Source organism: Miniopterus natalensis, chromosome 19 (genome assembly GCF_054644295.1).
Source record: "Miniopterus natalensis isolate mMinNat1 chromosome 19, mMinNat1.hap1, whole genome shotgun sequence".
Classification (NCBI taxonomy): Eukaryota; Metazoa; Chordata; class Mammalia; order Chiroptera; family Miniopteridae; genus Miniopterus; species Miniopterus natalensis.
Window position 1 is genome coordinate 28,859,479 of NC_142099.1, and position 16,399 is coordinate 28,875,877.

Genomic DNA, 16,399 nt, shown 5'->3' on the forward strand with positions numbered 1-16,399 from the left:
TTTTGTTTTTCTAGTTGAAGCTGTCATTCCAAAACACTGCCTCTTAGAAGCCCTCCCTGATTTGCACTTCCTCTTTGCTCTTATAGCTGGCTGGCTGTACCACACCTCAATCATAGTGTTATTTCATTACAGTTTGGGTCTTTGTCTAGCTCCCTGACAGCATTCTCGGTACTTCAGGATCAGAGCCATGTCTAGTCATCTTTTCAACTTTATACCTATAAAAAATATATAGCAGGTGCTTAATACATATTTATTAATAATAATAGCAGCTACAGGCCAGGCACTGGGCTAAGAGTTTTCTAACCTGTACCATCCTTCATGCTAAAAGGCAACTTGGTGCAGAAGTTCAGAGCATGGTTTCTGCAGGCAGCCAGCCTAGGTTCGAGTCCCAACTCTACAACTTACTGGCTGGGTGGCTTTAAATGAATTCACTAAGACTCTCTGTGCCTCTGTTTCTTCCTCATCTGCAGCTAGTAAGTCTTATATAAGTATGTGCTATTATTTTCAGCATTTCACAAAGCAACACTTGAGGCTGAGGGCCTAGTAAAGGGCCCAGGGTCACACAGCTAATGAGCAAGGCGGCTGGGATGTGGACCCAAGCAGTCTGACTCTAGGACCCCTGTCCTCACCCATTACGCCTTTTTTTAAATGTTTTTATTAATTTTTATTTATTTATTTATTTTTTTAGAGAGAGAGGAAGGGAGAGGGATAGAGAGAGCGAAATATCAAGGAGAAACATCATTGATCAGTCGCCTCCTGCATGCCCTCTACTGGGGATCGAGCCCACAACCTGGGCGTGTGCCCTGACCAGGAATCAAACCATGACCTCTTGGTTCCTAGGTTGACCCTCAACCACTAAGCCACACTGGCCAGGCCATTACGCCTGTTTGAAGAAAATAAAAAATGAATACATGCAGAACACATCTAGTGTGGAAAGACTAGAAGGGAGACCAAGGAGGCCGCCAGCCACCATCCGGCTATGAGGGAAGCAGAGGGAGGCTGCAGGAATACAATGGCAGGAACAGAAATAGGACACATCATAAAAGAAGAAAATGAGAAACCTCTCCTTTCCCTTCCTCCTGTTCTGTGTCCACAACCCTGGCCTTCCACAGTCTACCCTCAGATCAGTTTTATCGGCAGCCTTTCCCTAATGCATGTCCATTACTGGGATTCTCCCTGCACTTCTCATGGGTGTTCTCCGCCCATGCCCTTTTCTCCCCATAGAATGTCCTTCCTCCATTCTTGTCCGTCAAAATATCACCAGGTTTTCAAGGCTGCCACAAATGATGACACCTTCCTGCTTCCTTCAGCCAGAAGTGATCACTCCCAGCTCGGAACCTCCTGTATGACATCTTTCATTTTCCAGCTTCCCCACCAGAGGGGGGGTATGCTTCTTGGGGCACTGTCAGACCATGGCTAACTCTTATTTGTGCCACCACAGTAAAGACCTGATACCTGGTCTGTTGAATAAGTGAATAGATGAATGAAGGATTCATCCCTAAGTGAACTAATGAATGAGTTAGTGATAAATGAATGATCAACAAGCATATGAACAGATTATAAGTACCAAGGGTATTTGAACCATATGCAGGTCTGCTCAGTTACAAGTTACATCTACATGAATGTAGATTCACAAGGCCTGGTTGATCAACCCATAGCGACTAGCCCTGTGTCTCTGTAGCCATTGCTGCCTCAGTGGAATGGCCTTTATCCAAATGACCAATCTATACGGGTTCCCAAAGAAGCAGTGTCACAGGGCAAAGTGTGGGACCCCTCCTGCCTTACACATCTCCATCTTTCCAAGGTTGCATGAATGAATGAAAACATGTGCTCTATACAGAGGGAGGGAGGGAGGGAGGGAGGGAAGGAGGGAGGGAAGGAGGGGGGAGGGAGGAAGGGAGGGAGGAATGGAGGGAGGAAAGGAGGGAGGAAGGGGAATAGGCAGGTAAAGGGGCACCTGCCTTGTTACTCTGTCCCTTTGCCATGATCACGTTTCCCCTCCTGGGGCAGATGAATCAATGCTGACCCTACAGGGAGCTCGGTGAGACCTGGTTAATCCCAGGCATCTGGTTCCCACATGAGAGATCTATTTTAGTTATTTCTTAAGCCATATTTTCCAAATCCTTCTCATCTCTCATTTCCTACCCCACCTGCTTTTCCTAACTGAATAAATCCACTGTTGTCATGGAGACAACATAGTATTAGCATCTCTGCTTCTTCATAGATCCTTCCAAAGCCCAGAACTAGGAAGGACCCTACTCCTGCCTCCCTGGGATTTCTGGCCCAGGAGTCCTGTCTGAGAAAACACAGCGTGGTGTTTGGGATATCTGCTTTGCCCGTTTGGTTTCCTCTCCGCTTTGTATGCTTTTCTTGTCCAGGTTTTACCTTTCTCCGTAGGAGACTAAGCTTAACTGGACTTCTTTCAGGCAGGGGTCCTGAGTTTCAGTGCACCTCGGCCTTTGGCGGGGATTATGTCATCAGTAAGGACAATAGTTTGAGGGGCTACGCTGCTCTCCAAGCAAAGGGCAGGCATAATGTTCCCCGTAGGACAGATCAGCAGGCTCAGCCAAAAGAGCCTAGGTAGCTTGCTCAAGGTCACCCAGCCCCAGAGTGCAGAGCCTGGGCAGGGGCCCTCTGCCGCTTTCCTGTGCAAACACTGCCACCTTCCGTGGGGTCTGCGTGTAGAGACTGAGCATGATCACTGCCACTATTGAGCACCAACTGTGTGCAAGGCCCTTGGTGTACAGATATCACTGAAGCCTCAAAACAACCTTGTGAAGTTGATATCATTATTGTCACCACTTCACAAGGAAGGAAACTGAAGCACAAGGAAGGAAACTGAGGCTCAAGGAGGTCTGACAACCTAATGTTGCCCAGCTGATAAGTGTAGGAGTTGGATCTGAAGATGAGAACTGTCTTTTTCAAAGTCCACCTTCTCAACCAGAACAAAATTTGGCCTCTACCTCAAAAAAAAAGATTCAAGAGGGGCCATTCCCCTAGCACTCATCAGAAAGATAAATTCCACTCTTTGGGACCAAACATTTCTTTCTCCATCCTCCTCTCCCCTTTGACTCCTGTGTGACCCTCTGCTGGGTTTTATGAATGAGGAGGAGAAGTGTCATTGAAAAGTTCAGCAGCGTTGGATTCCACTCCTCTGAGTGATAGATGGCTTTAATTACTCTGAACTACTCAGCCACTCCACTCTTCCCCCCATGTCATTAAAAATAGATTTTCTCTTTGAACTCCACTCCACCCTCAGGTCTCCAGAGAGTCAGGAGTTCCTAGGAGACAGCCCAGGGTCATCTTCTGGTCAGAAGGTTGCATGTTGCTTTAGCTGCAGTCACAGGCTCCAGAACCTCCAGCTGACTTTTCTGGGGGTCTGTGCCTCCTTTCTCTTAATGACCTTGGTGATGTGATTGTCACAGCTCCAAGGATGAGCAGGGGGCTGGGTTGGCGCTTACTTTGTGAGGACTTAAGGGGAATCTCACAGATGACTATTGATTTTGAAAGAACTGGATCAAACACTGGGAACAAGCAACAGTGAGGTCTTCACATGAATTACTGGGAAGCTGATACGTAGGAAAGACCGAGGCTGAAAATGTCAGCTCAGGGGCCCTCCCAGATGAGCAAGCGAGATGGGTGAGACTCTTATTGCTGTGTTCACCTTAAAGAGGAGGAAATGTAGGCTTGAAGAGGTTGACTGGCTCGCCCAAAGCCATGCAGCTAACAAGACCAAGACAGAAAGCCCTGCCACCTACTGCCCTGTCTGTGCTCACTGAGGTCTCCTGGATTCCTAGGCAGCTCTGGATGGAAACGTGCAACCTGCTCAGAGCCTCTTCTGTTATTGTTCTGGCCCTGGCCGGATCAAAACCACCTAGCAGGGATCTTCCACCCTCACCAGCCTGCCTCCTTCTTCCCCTCTGGTATCACCCCTTCTGTTGTCTGGTTCAGGATCCACCAGCTGAATTGTGGTTAGCAAACAGAGGAGAGTAAAATAAGCTAAGATGCCCTTGGGGGGGAATGAATTGCACTGTCAACAGCCTCAGCACGTGCCTAGCACCCCATGCCCAGGAGGAAGTAAGGCGACTTGACAGCCAGCCCTTGGGGCAGCCCCAGGAGCAGAACCCACCCTCTAGCAATGCCTCTGTCTCCACCTAACTCCTCAGCCTGGGAGTCGGACAAACCTGAACTCTAAGTCTGTTTCTGCCACCCACGGGGCACATGACCTTGGGCAGGTTACTCAACCTGAGACTCAGTTTTCCAAATAAAGTGGGCCTAAGAAAGCTTCCCCTGCAAGGTTGGTATAGGGATTAAGTGAGATAAAACAGGTAAAGTGCCTGGCATGCAGTAGGTGCTGGATAAATGGCTATTATTACTATTATTATTGTCATCATTATTATTATTATCCCTGCTGCTCCATTCTGTTCAACAAACTCAGTCACCGCCCAGCTCAGAGCAAAGTAGTGCGGGCCAGGAGCCTGCCAGCCATTAGCAGGAGACCTCAGTCCCCATGACTCCTTTCCCCAGTCCCAAGGAACAGAGCCAAGGAGGGGGTCTCATTGGGCCTCAGCAATCCCCACCCCCACCCACTCCCAGCCGGGGAGGTTGAGATTAAGATGCTGCTGCAGGCAGCCAGTAGACAATGGGCTCTTTTCCTGTTAAGGACGTGAGAGAGGATGGGTATTTTTCCGTGGGATTTGCTGAGCCAAGGGAGATACCATTCGAGGCATGTAAAGAGCCAGGGAGCCTGGCCCATCCTGGAGTGTCCACTTTAACTTTGGTGCCTGAGAGAATCTGGCCAGAGCAGGGGCTGGGCTGGCCTCGTGACTGACCCTCTGCCCATGCTCATGTCTCTGTGAGGACTCTGGACCCCGGCCCCACCTGGTGCAAAGGGGAAGACAGAGCCCGAAGCTCTGGGCCTCCTGGTGCTGATTGTACCTGTTCAGATTTGGGGCAAGCCTATGAAAAGACTCCACCTACCCATCCAGTCCATCAAGTAACTGCCCGGTGCCAAGGTGCCAGCCAGCTGCAGAGAGCTGTGGGGTCAGAGAAGTGAACAATAGCCTCCCCTGCCCTCAGGTTGCTTCCCACTTCCTGCGCCCTGTCTGGCCTGGACTCTCTCTCCTGGAACTGACCCCTGAACCTTCTATCCCTCCTCACCCTCAAAAAGACGCCTTACAGTGTGTCACCATCATGGGCACTGGAGGCTGTCCTCCAGCTGGCCACCTCCACTCAGGGCAAGACCAAGCCTGGGGTTGAGCCAGCCGTTTGTGGCCTGTTTCCTGGTGGATCAGATGGAGCATGTGGATACCTGGTCTCCCTTCCTCCTGGGGCAGCTGTGCAGATCCAGTGAGGCACTGTGTGTGAATGCGCCTGGAAAATGCTAAAACCCTCCCCAGGTGTCGTGACTGTGCCCTGGGTATCGTGACTGTGCCCTGGGTATCGGTGGACACACCAGCCCAGGTGGGGCCTCTTCAAAGTCTGCCTTCAGCCGTGTACATGAGTGTCAGATCTTTTCTGGAAAACAGGTTGGGTTGGGGGGAAAGAGGAGAAAGTGGGTCTGAGACCTGCTATCTCCAAGGGGGAGAGAGAATGTGCTGGCAGGGAGGGACCACCAGGGAAGGTACAAAGGAAAGTTGGGGGGGGGTCAGTTGTGTTTCAGCTGCTGTGTGCTTTGCCCCAGGCCCTGGGGACCAGGAGGCTGTGGATCAGGCCAACTGCGCTCTCCAGCCAGGCTGTGTGTGTCACCTCACACCCCTGCCACCTGGCTCTCAGCACTGAGAAGGCCTCTGTTTCTTTCCTGGTGTCAGGAAGCAGGGGACACGTGTGGGGACAGGTGTACGATCTGGCAGGGGGAGCAGATTCCAGGGAAGCAGGAGAGGAGTATTAACTGCTCAGTCCCCAAGGGGCCCCTCCAGCAGGGGGAACAGCTTTCCTTGTTCCTCCCCTCCTGGCTCTCTCGCAGGATTACAAAGGAATCCTGCGGGCCTCTTGAACACCAAGTGTTCCTGCCAAAGCCCCCAGGGCGAACCTCCACTCTCTCCTTTCTTGCTCAACTGTCTCTTGATTGTACCTCTGCTGTGGCATCTATCCCACCGGATTGAGAAGATCTGTTTCGTTAGTTTCATCCTCAATCATACCATGGGCTCCAGGAGGGCAGAGAATGCAGCTCAGTGGCTAACAGAGAGCTGGACACAACACAAATGCTCAGTAAACATGTAAGGACTATGCAGGACCCAGGCATCATCCACTGTCAGGATCCTAAGTGTTGTTCTGTTTTCAACTCCAGTGTTTCTGCGGTAGAGCCCTCCAGGTGCTCAGAGCCATGCCGCTCCTCGCAGGTGTCCACACAGGGGCAGAGATGTGGCACAATTCTCTCCGGCAAGTGCACTCACTGAAGGGCGCATGCTCCTCCCTCCACTGTGGGAGCTCTTCTCTGAAGAGTGATGGGTTTGCACCTGAAGGCAGTGAGTACTCAGGGCCTCTGTCCAGGACGGTAGTAACTACAGGGCCCAGAGGCACTTCTGCCCTCACCCTGGGTGGTCCACATCCTATAGGTCTGCCCTGTTCTTTAGGCTCTTCAGAAATGAGCCTGGTTCCAGCGACATGTCCCCACAGCCAATAACAATCCTGTATCATGTCCCTCACTGTGCTGGGCCTGGCGCCTCCTGGGCTACCCCATGTGCTGAAAGGAGAGAGGGTCAGGAGAACCTCCCCAAACTGCAAGCCCTGCTGAGCCCTTCCTACATAGACCTCCAGCTCCCCTGAATCCGGCCAAGGAAGGTACCAGTGATGTGGGGCCCGGGGCCAGAGTAGCCAAGAACACAGTGTGAGTCACCTTTAATTAAGAGTATTTCTTAAGTAAACGACTTAATAGGACAGTTATATTCATTAGAGGCATAATTACAAGATATAAGATCAAGCAGAGAGGAATGCAGAGTGTGAGGGTGGACTTCAGTCTGAAGCAGCTCCATGGTCCGGGGAGAAGGCAGCAAAGGGGCAGGAAAAGGGCACCCTCCAACCTGGACTTCTCATCACCACACTCATTAAGGACTACCTAGGACCCAGCCACCCTCCGATCCCAGCTCCCGGTGAAAGGGGTGCGGGAGACTCAGGTATAATTAAAATGCAATCATAATAAACAAACACTAATTAAAGCCTCATAGAGTGTCCCATTAAGCTCTGAGTCAGCCCTGACAGAGTGCCGCCTGACACAGTGGACACTCCAGGAGAAAGCTCCTTCCCTTCTACAGCTTCCAGAGACAACCTCCACCCCATCCTACCTCATCCCACCCCACCCCTCCAGGTCCTAGAACAAGTGCCCACTTGTCACCTGGGGTGCAGAGTGAAGTGCCCCCTGACCCTAGAGGCTTGCACTTGGTCTTTTAGGGCCTCCATAGACTAAGAGTTATTAAAGCCAATTTCTTCCTGGACATAAAGCAGTCCCCAGGGTACCTCCACCCACTTTCTCCCAGATCAGTCCAGTTCCTTACACAGCCCCACAACAGAGTTTCATTCCATTTTTTCCTGTCTCCAGGGCCCTGACATTCAAAAAGACTTCCCCAGGGTATGAGCTCCTATGTATCAGTGGTTCTCAAACTCTGGCGTTCACAGGAATCAGCTGAAGAGCTGTGAGAACATTCTGGCCCATTCCCCAGAGTACCTGGTCCCACAAACTCTGGCTTTTCTGACTCATAAACTCACAGATAATGCCAGGGGTGCCAGCCTAAGACCGTGCATTGAGAGCCATTGCTCCTCAAGAGCCACAAGAGCCCCTCTTTTTGAAGGACACCCTTTGACCAAGGAGTGACAGGCTGGAGAGCTAAGAGGCTTCATATATCCCAGCTTCATGGTCTTCTCTGTCCTTCCCAAGTTAACCCAAACCTGCCCTTCCCAATTTATACACATTGCTCCCTGGCCCTCACACCAGGTTTTCTGAAGACACTCTGCTCTCCTGCGTCTGCTCATGTGGTTCTTTCTACCTGGAACCCAGTTCATCTGGATAAACATCATTCACCCTTCAGGACCCAGACACATGCCCTGTCCCTCACAAAGCCTTCTTGGGACTCCCACCTAGAGCACCGTTATCCCACAGAATAAAAGGCAAGCCACAAATGTGAGCAATGTGTGCAATTTTAACTTTGCCAGCAGACGTATTTTAAAAAGTGGGAAGAAACAGCTGAAATTAATAATGATTTTTATTTAGTCCAGTATTTACTAAATTTTTATCTTTTCAACATGTCAATAAAAATTATTAATGTGATTTTTTACTTTCCTTTTTTTTCCTTACTAAATCTTTAAAATCCAGTGTGTGTTGTGATCCTACAGCACATCTCAGTCAGGACTGGCCACCTTCCAGATGCTCATAGCCACATGGGCTGTCGCATTGGCCACTGCAGACATAGACGTATTTTCTCTTCGCTCTGAATTCCCTCAGCCCTCTTTCACCACCTCTCTTAGAACACACGTCACTTTCTTGTTTTCATTGCTAGTCTGTTTGCAACCCAAAGATGATGGCTGTGTTTTAATGCCGCTGCTGTTTTTATCCCTCTGAAGTGCTTAATGGTGGCCTGTGTGTAGGACATGATCAATGAATATTGGCTGATGAGTGATGAATGAATGTGGCAACGCATGACTATATCGAAGACGGGGGCCCATGGTCACATCTGACGTTGAGGGTCTCCTCTCAGTCCCTGTGGCATTTTTTCCTCTGGTTTGTATGTGGCTATTACATCTCTGAAGAGAGAGTAAGTCTAGTTGTAGAACCAACCCCCGCCCCAATAAGTTTCCTGTTTCACTTTGCTCTTCAACTCAGTGCATTAAAAAAAATTCCCACCAGGAGGGCCCAGGAAACAGGAAAAATAGTTGTGCTATTGGTTTCATGTTTGGAGAAGAACAGGGTTCTCACTATCTCCGTGGCACTTGGCGTGAAAGTGGGCTTTGTTGCCGGAGACACTGCTCCCATTCAGGGCCCCCTTGCCCAGCTGCTGAGAGCCGGGCTGTGTTTTGACAGACGGGCCGAATGCAATGCAGACAGTTGTTTTAATTTCCAGCCAGATGCAGACATCACTCACACAGAGCCCGAAACCTAAGAAAGGAAGGCCGGGCACTGGGCTGCTGCTCTCAGGCCTCGGAGGGTGGGTTGGAGGGGGCCCGGCGGAAGCCAAGTGGGCGGCTGGGGTCCCAGATATCCTGAAGGGCTGAGGGTCCCAGTCCCAAAAGGCACGCTGGGAGAGTGTACGGCAAGCACCTGTCAGAAAGGTGCTCCTGTAGGAATCACAGGCCATGAGTCAGGGGTCAAGGGTTACTCCTTAAGGCCATGCGACATCCGAGGCTGGTGGCGATGGCTGGATGTTATCTTTTAACTGTACAAGTTACACAGGACGGAAACCATAAACAGTGTCAGAGAGGAGTTAGGTAAACTGTGGGAAACAGAATCCTGAATGTCAGAAGTGGACTAGTGCAGCCTTCCTCTGAGGGCAGAAATCCCTTCACAGCCTCCCAGACACACGCCGCTCCGACTCTGCTTACACATCCCACAGAGCGGGGGGCAGTTCCTTCCAGAAGCGAGGTCTGGTGCATTGTTGGACACCCTTGACTTTCTTCTGTTGAGTTTTCCTGAAACTTTTCACCCGTGTGTCTTGCTGCAGCCCCACTGCTGCTCTTCAAACATTGGAAAACAGCCTCCATGGCCCATGAGACTCGTCTTCTTTGAGCCAAATCAACATGCCTGGTCCATCAGCTGTACCTCAGATGCCACATCTGGGTCCTACCCCGTTGTGACCTCCTTCCTGGGAAGGATCATTGGCTGAGCAACACCCTTCTTGGGGCAGATTGCAAAGACCTGAGCGGGAAACTCCCTGGTGGGGGCGGCCTCTCTCAATCTTGACACTGTTTCTGCTGCCCATGAACAAATTAGCCCCTCCAGCTATCCCATCGCTGTGTCAGGTGGTGTTGGAAAGAGAGTCAACACAAACCCTCAGGTCTATTACACAGGAGCAGTTTCAAACCAGCTATCCCCCAGCCTCCACTTAAAGTAAGATTTTTTAAAATCAAATTGCAGTATTTTACACTTCTCTTTGCATTTTCTATTTTTATAATTAACGGAAGGTTAGATATATTTAAAGCTGATCATGTTACTCACTTACAGAAAGCCTTGAGATACAGAATGTTAAGTGTTACGATGTTGTAAGCATGGGAGGGGGCACCCAACAGAGAAGAAGGCTCGTGAGGCTGGTGCCTTGGGTCATTAGGCCCTTGCTTACATCCCACCAGCCTCATCTCCACCCCACCCACCCAGGGTGCACCCTACACTTGTGTATACTGAACTTGATGACTTCTGTGCATGGTGACCTGTCAGTTTGGAATGCCCTTCTAGGTCCATTCTTGGACTCACTCACCCTTACATCCTTCCTCCGGACAGTTGTACTGGGTGCCTCTCTTTTAGGCTCCCAAGGCCCCAGGGCACACACCTATCCCAGGCACGGTGGAGAGCAACTCTCGGCTTCTAATTACCAACTTCTACCAGACTGTGGGCTCTGCCGGGGCAGGATCTGTGTCCAGTTTGCTGCATAGCATCAGAGCCTCCATACAGTGACATCTAATAAACATCTGCTACACAAGCAGTGCTAGACTCCCTCCCGAGCCTCTCGGGATGATGCTGTAAGGAGTCTCCATCAGATCCTTTGCCCCCCTGCCAAAGGTGGAACACCATGCTACTGGACCACAGGCTGGATTTTCACTTGAGCTCACACATCCAGTAGGTGGGGGACCTCTACACCCTGACAAATGAGAAGCTGTTCCCACTCCAGCAAATGTTTTTGTGGCCCAGCGGCCTCCTGCCCCAGCCAGCCACAGATACCTGGGACATATCAAATGGAAAACGTCAATCTCCTGACCCTCTTGCCCAGTCTTAATGTCACACACCCTGGGCAGGTAGGGGCGAGTAATGTCCAAACAGGGCCAGCTCAAGCCCTGCAAGGCACCACAGGAAGCCAGAAGTTGGCAGAGGCCGCACTATCTGGGGTGGGGGGTGGGGAGCAGGAGCTTGATCTGAAAATCCCCACTTTCCCCAGCAAGACAGAATCAGACAGGCAGCTCATCTCTGTGGATGTTCCCATTTAGGCAGACTTTTCAGGCAATGGGACATTTACTAAAGAAACTGAATGCAGACATCAGAGAATGGGGTAATTGGATCCAGGTGGTATGTTTGGTTGGCTGTAAAGAGACTGTGCCACATGCTGAATATTATTTGATAGGAAAAGTCTCTCCTTCTCCCCCTTTTTAAATGTTTTCTGTGAAGGCAGGATGTCTCAGCCCAAGCCCAGCTGAAAGCTCTTCAGAGACGAGTTGGTGGCACGCAACAGCCTTTTAGCAGAGTTAACCATTTTTCAGCACTTGCCAGGAGAGCACGGCCCAGCTCTTGTGAGGACTTCAGTGCATGCAGAAGGACACTGGAGGTTTTGCTTCACTTCTGGGAAGGCTAGAAGCCTCAGCCTGCCACCTGAGACACACAGTCTGCTTACCTGCACCTACCTGGGTTAGGCAACCAGATGAGAACACTGAGGCCACCAATTTACCCCCAATGTCCCCCCTTCAGGGGCAGCGATAGTGCAAGTGTGGGTAGATTGTAGATGAGTCTGAACGCTTATCAGCGGGGCAGCATCCCTGCCCAACCTAACCATGATCTCTCCTCTCTCCACCAGATCACCAGGGTCCCTGTGGAATCCTGTGAGCAGTACACAACTTGTGGGGAGTGCCTGAGCTCCGGAGACCCTCACTGCGGCTGGTGTGCCCTGCACAACATGTAAGTTTGGGACCATTCTGAAGAAGGGCCTAGAATGCACAAAACCAGGTACTTTCCTGGGAGTGTTAATGAGGGATGTGACCGCGGTTTGCAGGGAGAGAGGACTTTCCCTCTACTGAGCAGTCATGAAAACCATAGTAGCAGTGCCCAGAACAGCAAGAGGAGACAGGTCACCGTGGGCCCTCCCTCCACATGCAGTGCCTTTGCCTCTCTGTCTTTCATTGCACTTTTAAAGTCTGCCCGCCCAGCCACTCTCAGTCTAAACCTTGTCAGTACAGAAAGGGTAGTGGTGTTGGAAAAACTCACTTGGGAAGCTGTAGAATCTCTAGGTTTCCCCAGAACCTGCTGGGTACAGGCTGAGCTAGGTATCTCCTGCTCTGAGCTAGGTATCTCCAGTGCAGGTAGCCATGCCCTAGAGTCAGAAGTTTGGACTCCACTTGGCTGCTGTGTGACCCTGGGTGGTCCACTGACTACTCTGGGCCCCCATGTCCCCGTTGCTCAATAGGGACAATGCCTACCTCACAGGTGAATTGTGAAGATTAAACAAAATAATTAATGCTCGGGAAATAAGGAAGCCCAGAATAGGCTACGCAAATCAAAATAATTACTATGCGCCCTGAACTCTTGGGAGGGCCCTTCTGGCCTCATTATTTCATGATTCCAAGAAATCCGTTTCCTATTCCAACTGGCCTCACATCCCAACTGGCCATTGATGCCAGCTCAATAGAAATGCAAAATTACACTGAAATTTCCTAATTTGAAGAGCTGCAGACGGAGAGAAAAGGGTGAAAACCCTGAAAGGCAGGAGCTGACTAGGAATTCTGTTCCCCAGTGGAGTTGGAAACTCCGTGGCTCAGTGCCAGCCAGCAAAGCATCTCTGTGAAATGTGCTGGGTTTGGGTTTGGGGTGGAGGCGGAGGCGGGGGTCCAGAGTTCAGGGGCCGCACAATAGCTCTTGGCTTCCAGCCTCTGCAGCAGGTGTTGGGAGGGCTATAGAGAGAGAGAGGGAAGCAGGCGCCTCGCAGATGCAAAATCTGGACTGGATTTGAGCCCACAAATACTGGGTTCCCCGCTTGGGTTTGTAGGAAAAATACTCCTCAAAAAGTTTTGCAAAAAAATGCTTTCACTAGAACCTGGACATTGAGTCACCATTTAAGGTCAGGCAAGTGATAAAGATGCTGATGACACCCCTGCTGTGGCCCAGGAGTGGCAAAGGTAGCTAAAATTAGGTTCCCTTCAGTGAAGCTGACCTGCCAGCCAGGGGGCTCTTTCCTCAAGAGGATTCTTCCTGCCTGGCCAGCATGGCTTAGTGGTTGAGCATCAGCCCATGAATCAAGAGGTCCCCAGTTCGATTCCCGGTCAAGGCACATGGCTCAGTCGTGGTTGCGGGCTTGATCCCCAGTAGGGCGCATTCAGCAAGCAGCCGATCGATGTCTCTCTCTCATCGATGTTTCTCTCTCGGTATCCCTCTCCCTTCCTCTCTCTCTGAAATCAGTAAAAACATATTTAAAAGAAAAAAGAGGATTCTTCCTCCAAAGAACCTGGCAGCCACCCTAGCTCCATGCAAAGTGTCCTGGGCTACCTGCCCTCTCACTGTGCAGTAGGGACATCCAGCTGTACCACCCACTCCCTGCTGCGCCCTGTCATGGCCACCCTGCTTCCACCTGTGTCACTTCTCCCATGTAAAACACACCAAAATTGTGGATGGAGGATTGTCACTTAACCAACAGCAAGAACATGGCATTCCCCAACTGGCACTTGTGCCTACAAACTTGTCCTCAATGCCTGAGCATCCTGGTGGCCCCAGCCCATCCGTCATCCTCCTGGTCCAGGCCAGATGTGGCTACTAGAATGACTGAGGCACATCGTCACAGTCTCAGATTTCCTCTGTCCTCTGAACTCCTTACCTATCCCCAGAGACTCCCTGCTACCCACCAGAGCACACCTCTCCTTCCAGCCACTCTCCCTGCCCAGAGCACGTGGGGCCCAAGCTCTTTCTTGTTTATATCCAGAGCTTTCTCTTCTGCTGCTCCCTTGCTTCTTCCCCAGCCCCTCCTGCCATCCTTCCCACCGGCCACCACCAGCCTGCCTTGGTGAGAAATGAGGTGATGGGCCCACCTCCAGCTCCCGGGCCTGGTCCGCAGCCTGGACTCAATGGAGGCAGAGGGCTGAGGGAGATTGTTAAAGAGCCGCTGGGTCCGGGGGGATTTGCAACCTCCCTGTCTCTTCTGTGTGCCTTGCTCTTGCAAGTGTGTTATTGTCTCCGGGGCTATTTATCTCTGTTAGGGCTGTTGCCATAAATAGTATGATAAAAAAAAAAAAAAGAGCCATTTCAGCGAGTCAATGAGATAAAGGCTCCAGTCAAGAGCTCACTTTAGAGCTATCTTAAGGATTCACTTAAACCTCCATAATTCTCCTCTTTGACAGCATTCATATTTAGATCCATTATGTGCCTGGAAAGGGAGAGGGGGAAGGGCTGGGGGAGTTCGGTGGGACTCGCTGCCCCGCTGTGGAATCTGGTAGTGTCCCTTGGCTATTGGTTTGGGGAAGCACCGGCGTGTTCCCGTGTGACAGAAGCGGTGACCAAATGCTCCTGTGTGGAGGTGCCACCGTGTGCCCACCTGCCACCGTGGGCAGAGGAGCCTGGAGCCAGAGATAAAGATGTCGGGAAACAGCCGCACAGTTTTCTGACAGAGGCATCCCTGGCTGCGACTCCGCGCCTGTCTCCCTGTCTCCAGGCATTATTTCACACCACAAACGTCTATTTAAAATGTGCCCTGTGACAGGTAGAATATCTCAGTGAATAAAGCGTGGCCCCTGACTTCAGAAAGCCATTAGCCCAGCCACAAGATCACATGCACACTGCCTCACACAGTGAAGACCCCGTCCAGGTTTTTAACTATCTCCCGAGAGGAATAATATTAATAGTCATCATTAATATTATTATAAGGGCTAACAGGCCATTTTCTAAGTACTAATTCATTTACCCTTACAGCCACCCTATGAGGTAAGATCACCATTTTACAGTTGGGGAAACTGAGGCACAGAGGGATTACGTAATTTGCCCAAGGGACCAGAGTCAGTAGTCAATAGATCTGGGTTAGAACCCAGGTAGCCTGGCTCCAAAGTTTATATTCTTAGCCACTTGTGTGTTTCTCCTGTTCCCCACCTTCCCGCCCTCACTCACTGAGAAGCCTATAAAGATGCTGACTAGAGCTATGCTTTATGTCCATACCACAACATGCACTCTGGGAGTTAGTCCCACTTCCCCTTAGTCTGTCTCTAACTGCAATAGGGACCATCTGGGAGGCACCCAAGCCTCTGGGACAAGAGAAAGTCTTACTGAGAAGACCAGCCACAGGCCTCTTACTTAGCCTAGGGGACAATGGAGCCCAACAGACGGGTCTCAGAGGCCTGACCTCTTGTGAATCCGTGTGTGTGGCAGGTGCTCCCGCAGGGACAAGTGCCAACGGGCCTGGGAACCTAATCGATTTGCTGCCAGCATCAGCCAGTGCATGAGCCTCGAGGTGCATCCCAGCAGCATCTCAGTGTCTGAGCACAGCCGGCTGGTAAGTAACGCACGCAGGGGGACGTGGGGACACGGAGCACACACGTGTGTGGGTGGGCTCCTTTAACTCTCGCACAAGGATCTGTAAATGGATCGTGCTTCACATGCTCCCAGGAAACTATATTTATAGAAAACCTGCTGCAACTGCTATTGTAAAGGGCACAGCCACCCTCCATCCCCCTTGCAAATTCATTATCCATTGATCTGTTTTGTAAACTTAGATTTTGCATTTACAACAAACATCTCCGACACCGTGCAATCCGATAGCAGATAACGCATTCTTTGGTGTATGCTGTATTTACAATCCTCCACTGATACAGCCTCTCACAGAAACCTGAGAGTTGCATTTGTGTGTGTGTGTCTGTGTGTCTGTGAGTGAGAGAGAGACAGAGAGACAGAGACAGAAACAGACAGACAGACTTAATTCACAGTCTGTGTGTTTATAGAGAATATTAAAGAGAATAAAATAGCCCTTAACCACCTGTCGAAGGGCAACCCCAAATATTTCATGTCCTCAGGCCCTGCACAGTTATTTCATTCTGAAGGTTTTATGAGCATTCACGAATGTTAATTAGTTAATGAACCTTCCAAGATTTCCGTTCATTCATCCCCACGGGGAGCTTTTGGCTCCCATGGAGCTGAGGGAACAAACAGCAGAGTTTGTACCTAAGTCTCTGGGCCCCATGGAAACGAAACTGGGGCAGAGATTCAGCCGCAAGCAAATGTATGGGAAGGCGAGGCGACACCTGCTGTGACTGAGAAGCCCCCTGCTAATAAATCCCACCAGGTGCTGGTAGGAAGACAGAGGGAGACCCACCTACGTATATCACGGCTCTCAACTTGGAGGCCACAAGGCTGTTGTCACTGTGACCCCTTCTGGGCACACACCCCCCACTGTCAGAGGGAGCCAGTCACATTTCTTACATATTGTTTTAAATACCACTTAGATGTTATATTGTGGCCGTTGAGTACAAACTCACTTTTCATGCACTGAATTCAGAGCAGCGTCTTGCCATCAAATAGTTT

General features: G+C 50.6%; 1 protein-coding gene across 1 annotated transcript in view; it reads left to right on the forward strand.

Moving 5' to 3' along the window:
• PLXNA2 (plexin A2) overlaps nt 1-16,399 on the forward strand; it is a 196,859-nt gene that overhangs the window by 114,998 nt on the left and 65,462 nt on the right. The window contains exons 5-6 of the mRNA XM_087827861.1: nt 11,706-11,806; nt 15,251-15,374. Of these exons, the coding sequence (XP_087683987.1) occupies nt 11,706-11,806; nt 15,251-15,374 (225 nt within the window). The remainder of the gene's footprint in view (nt 1-11,705; nt 11,807-15,250; nt 15,375-16,399) is intronic.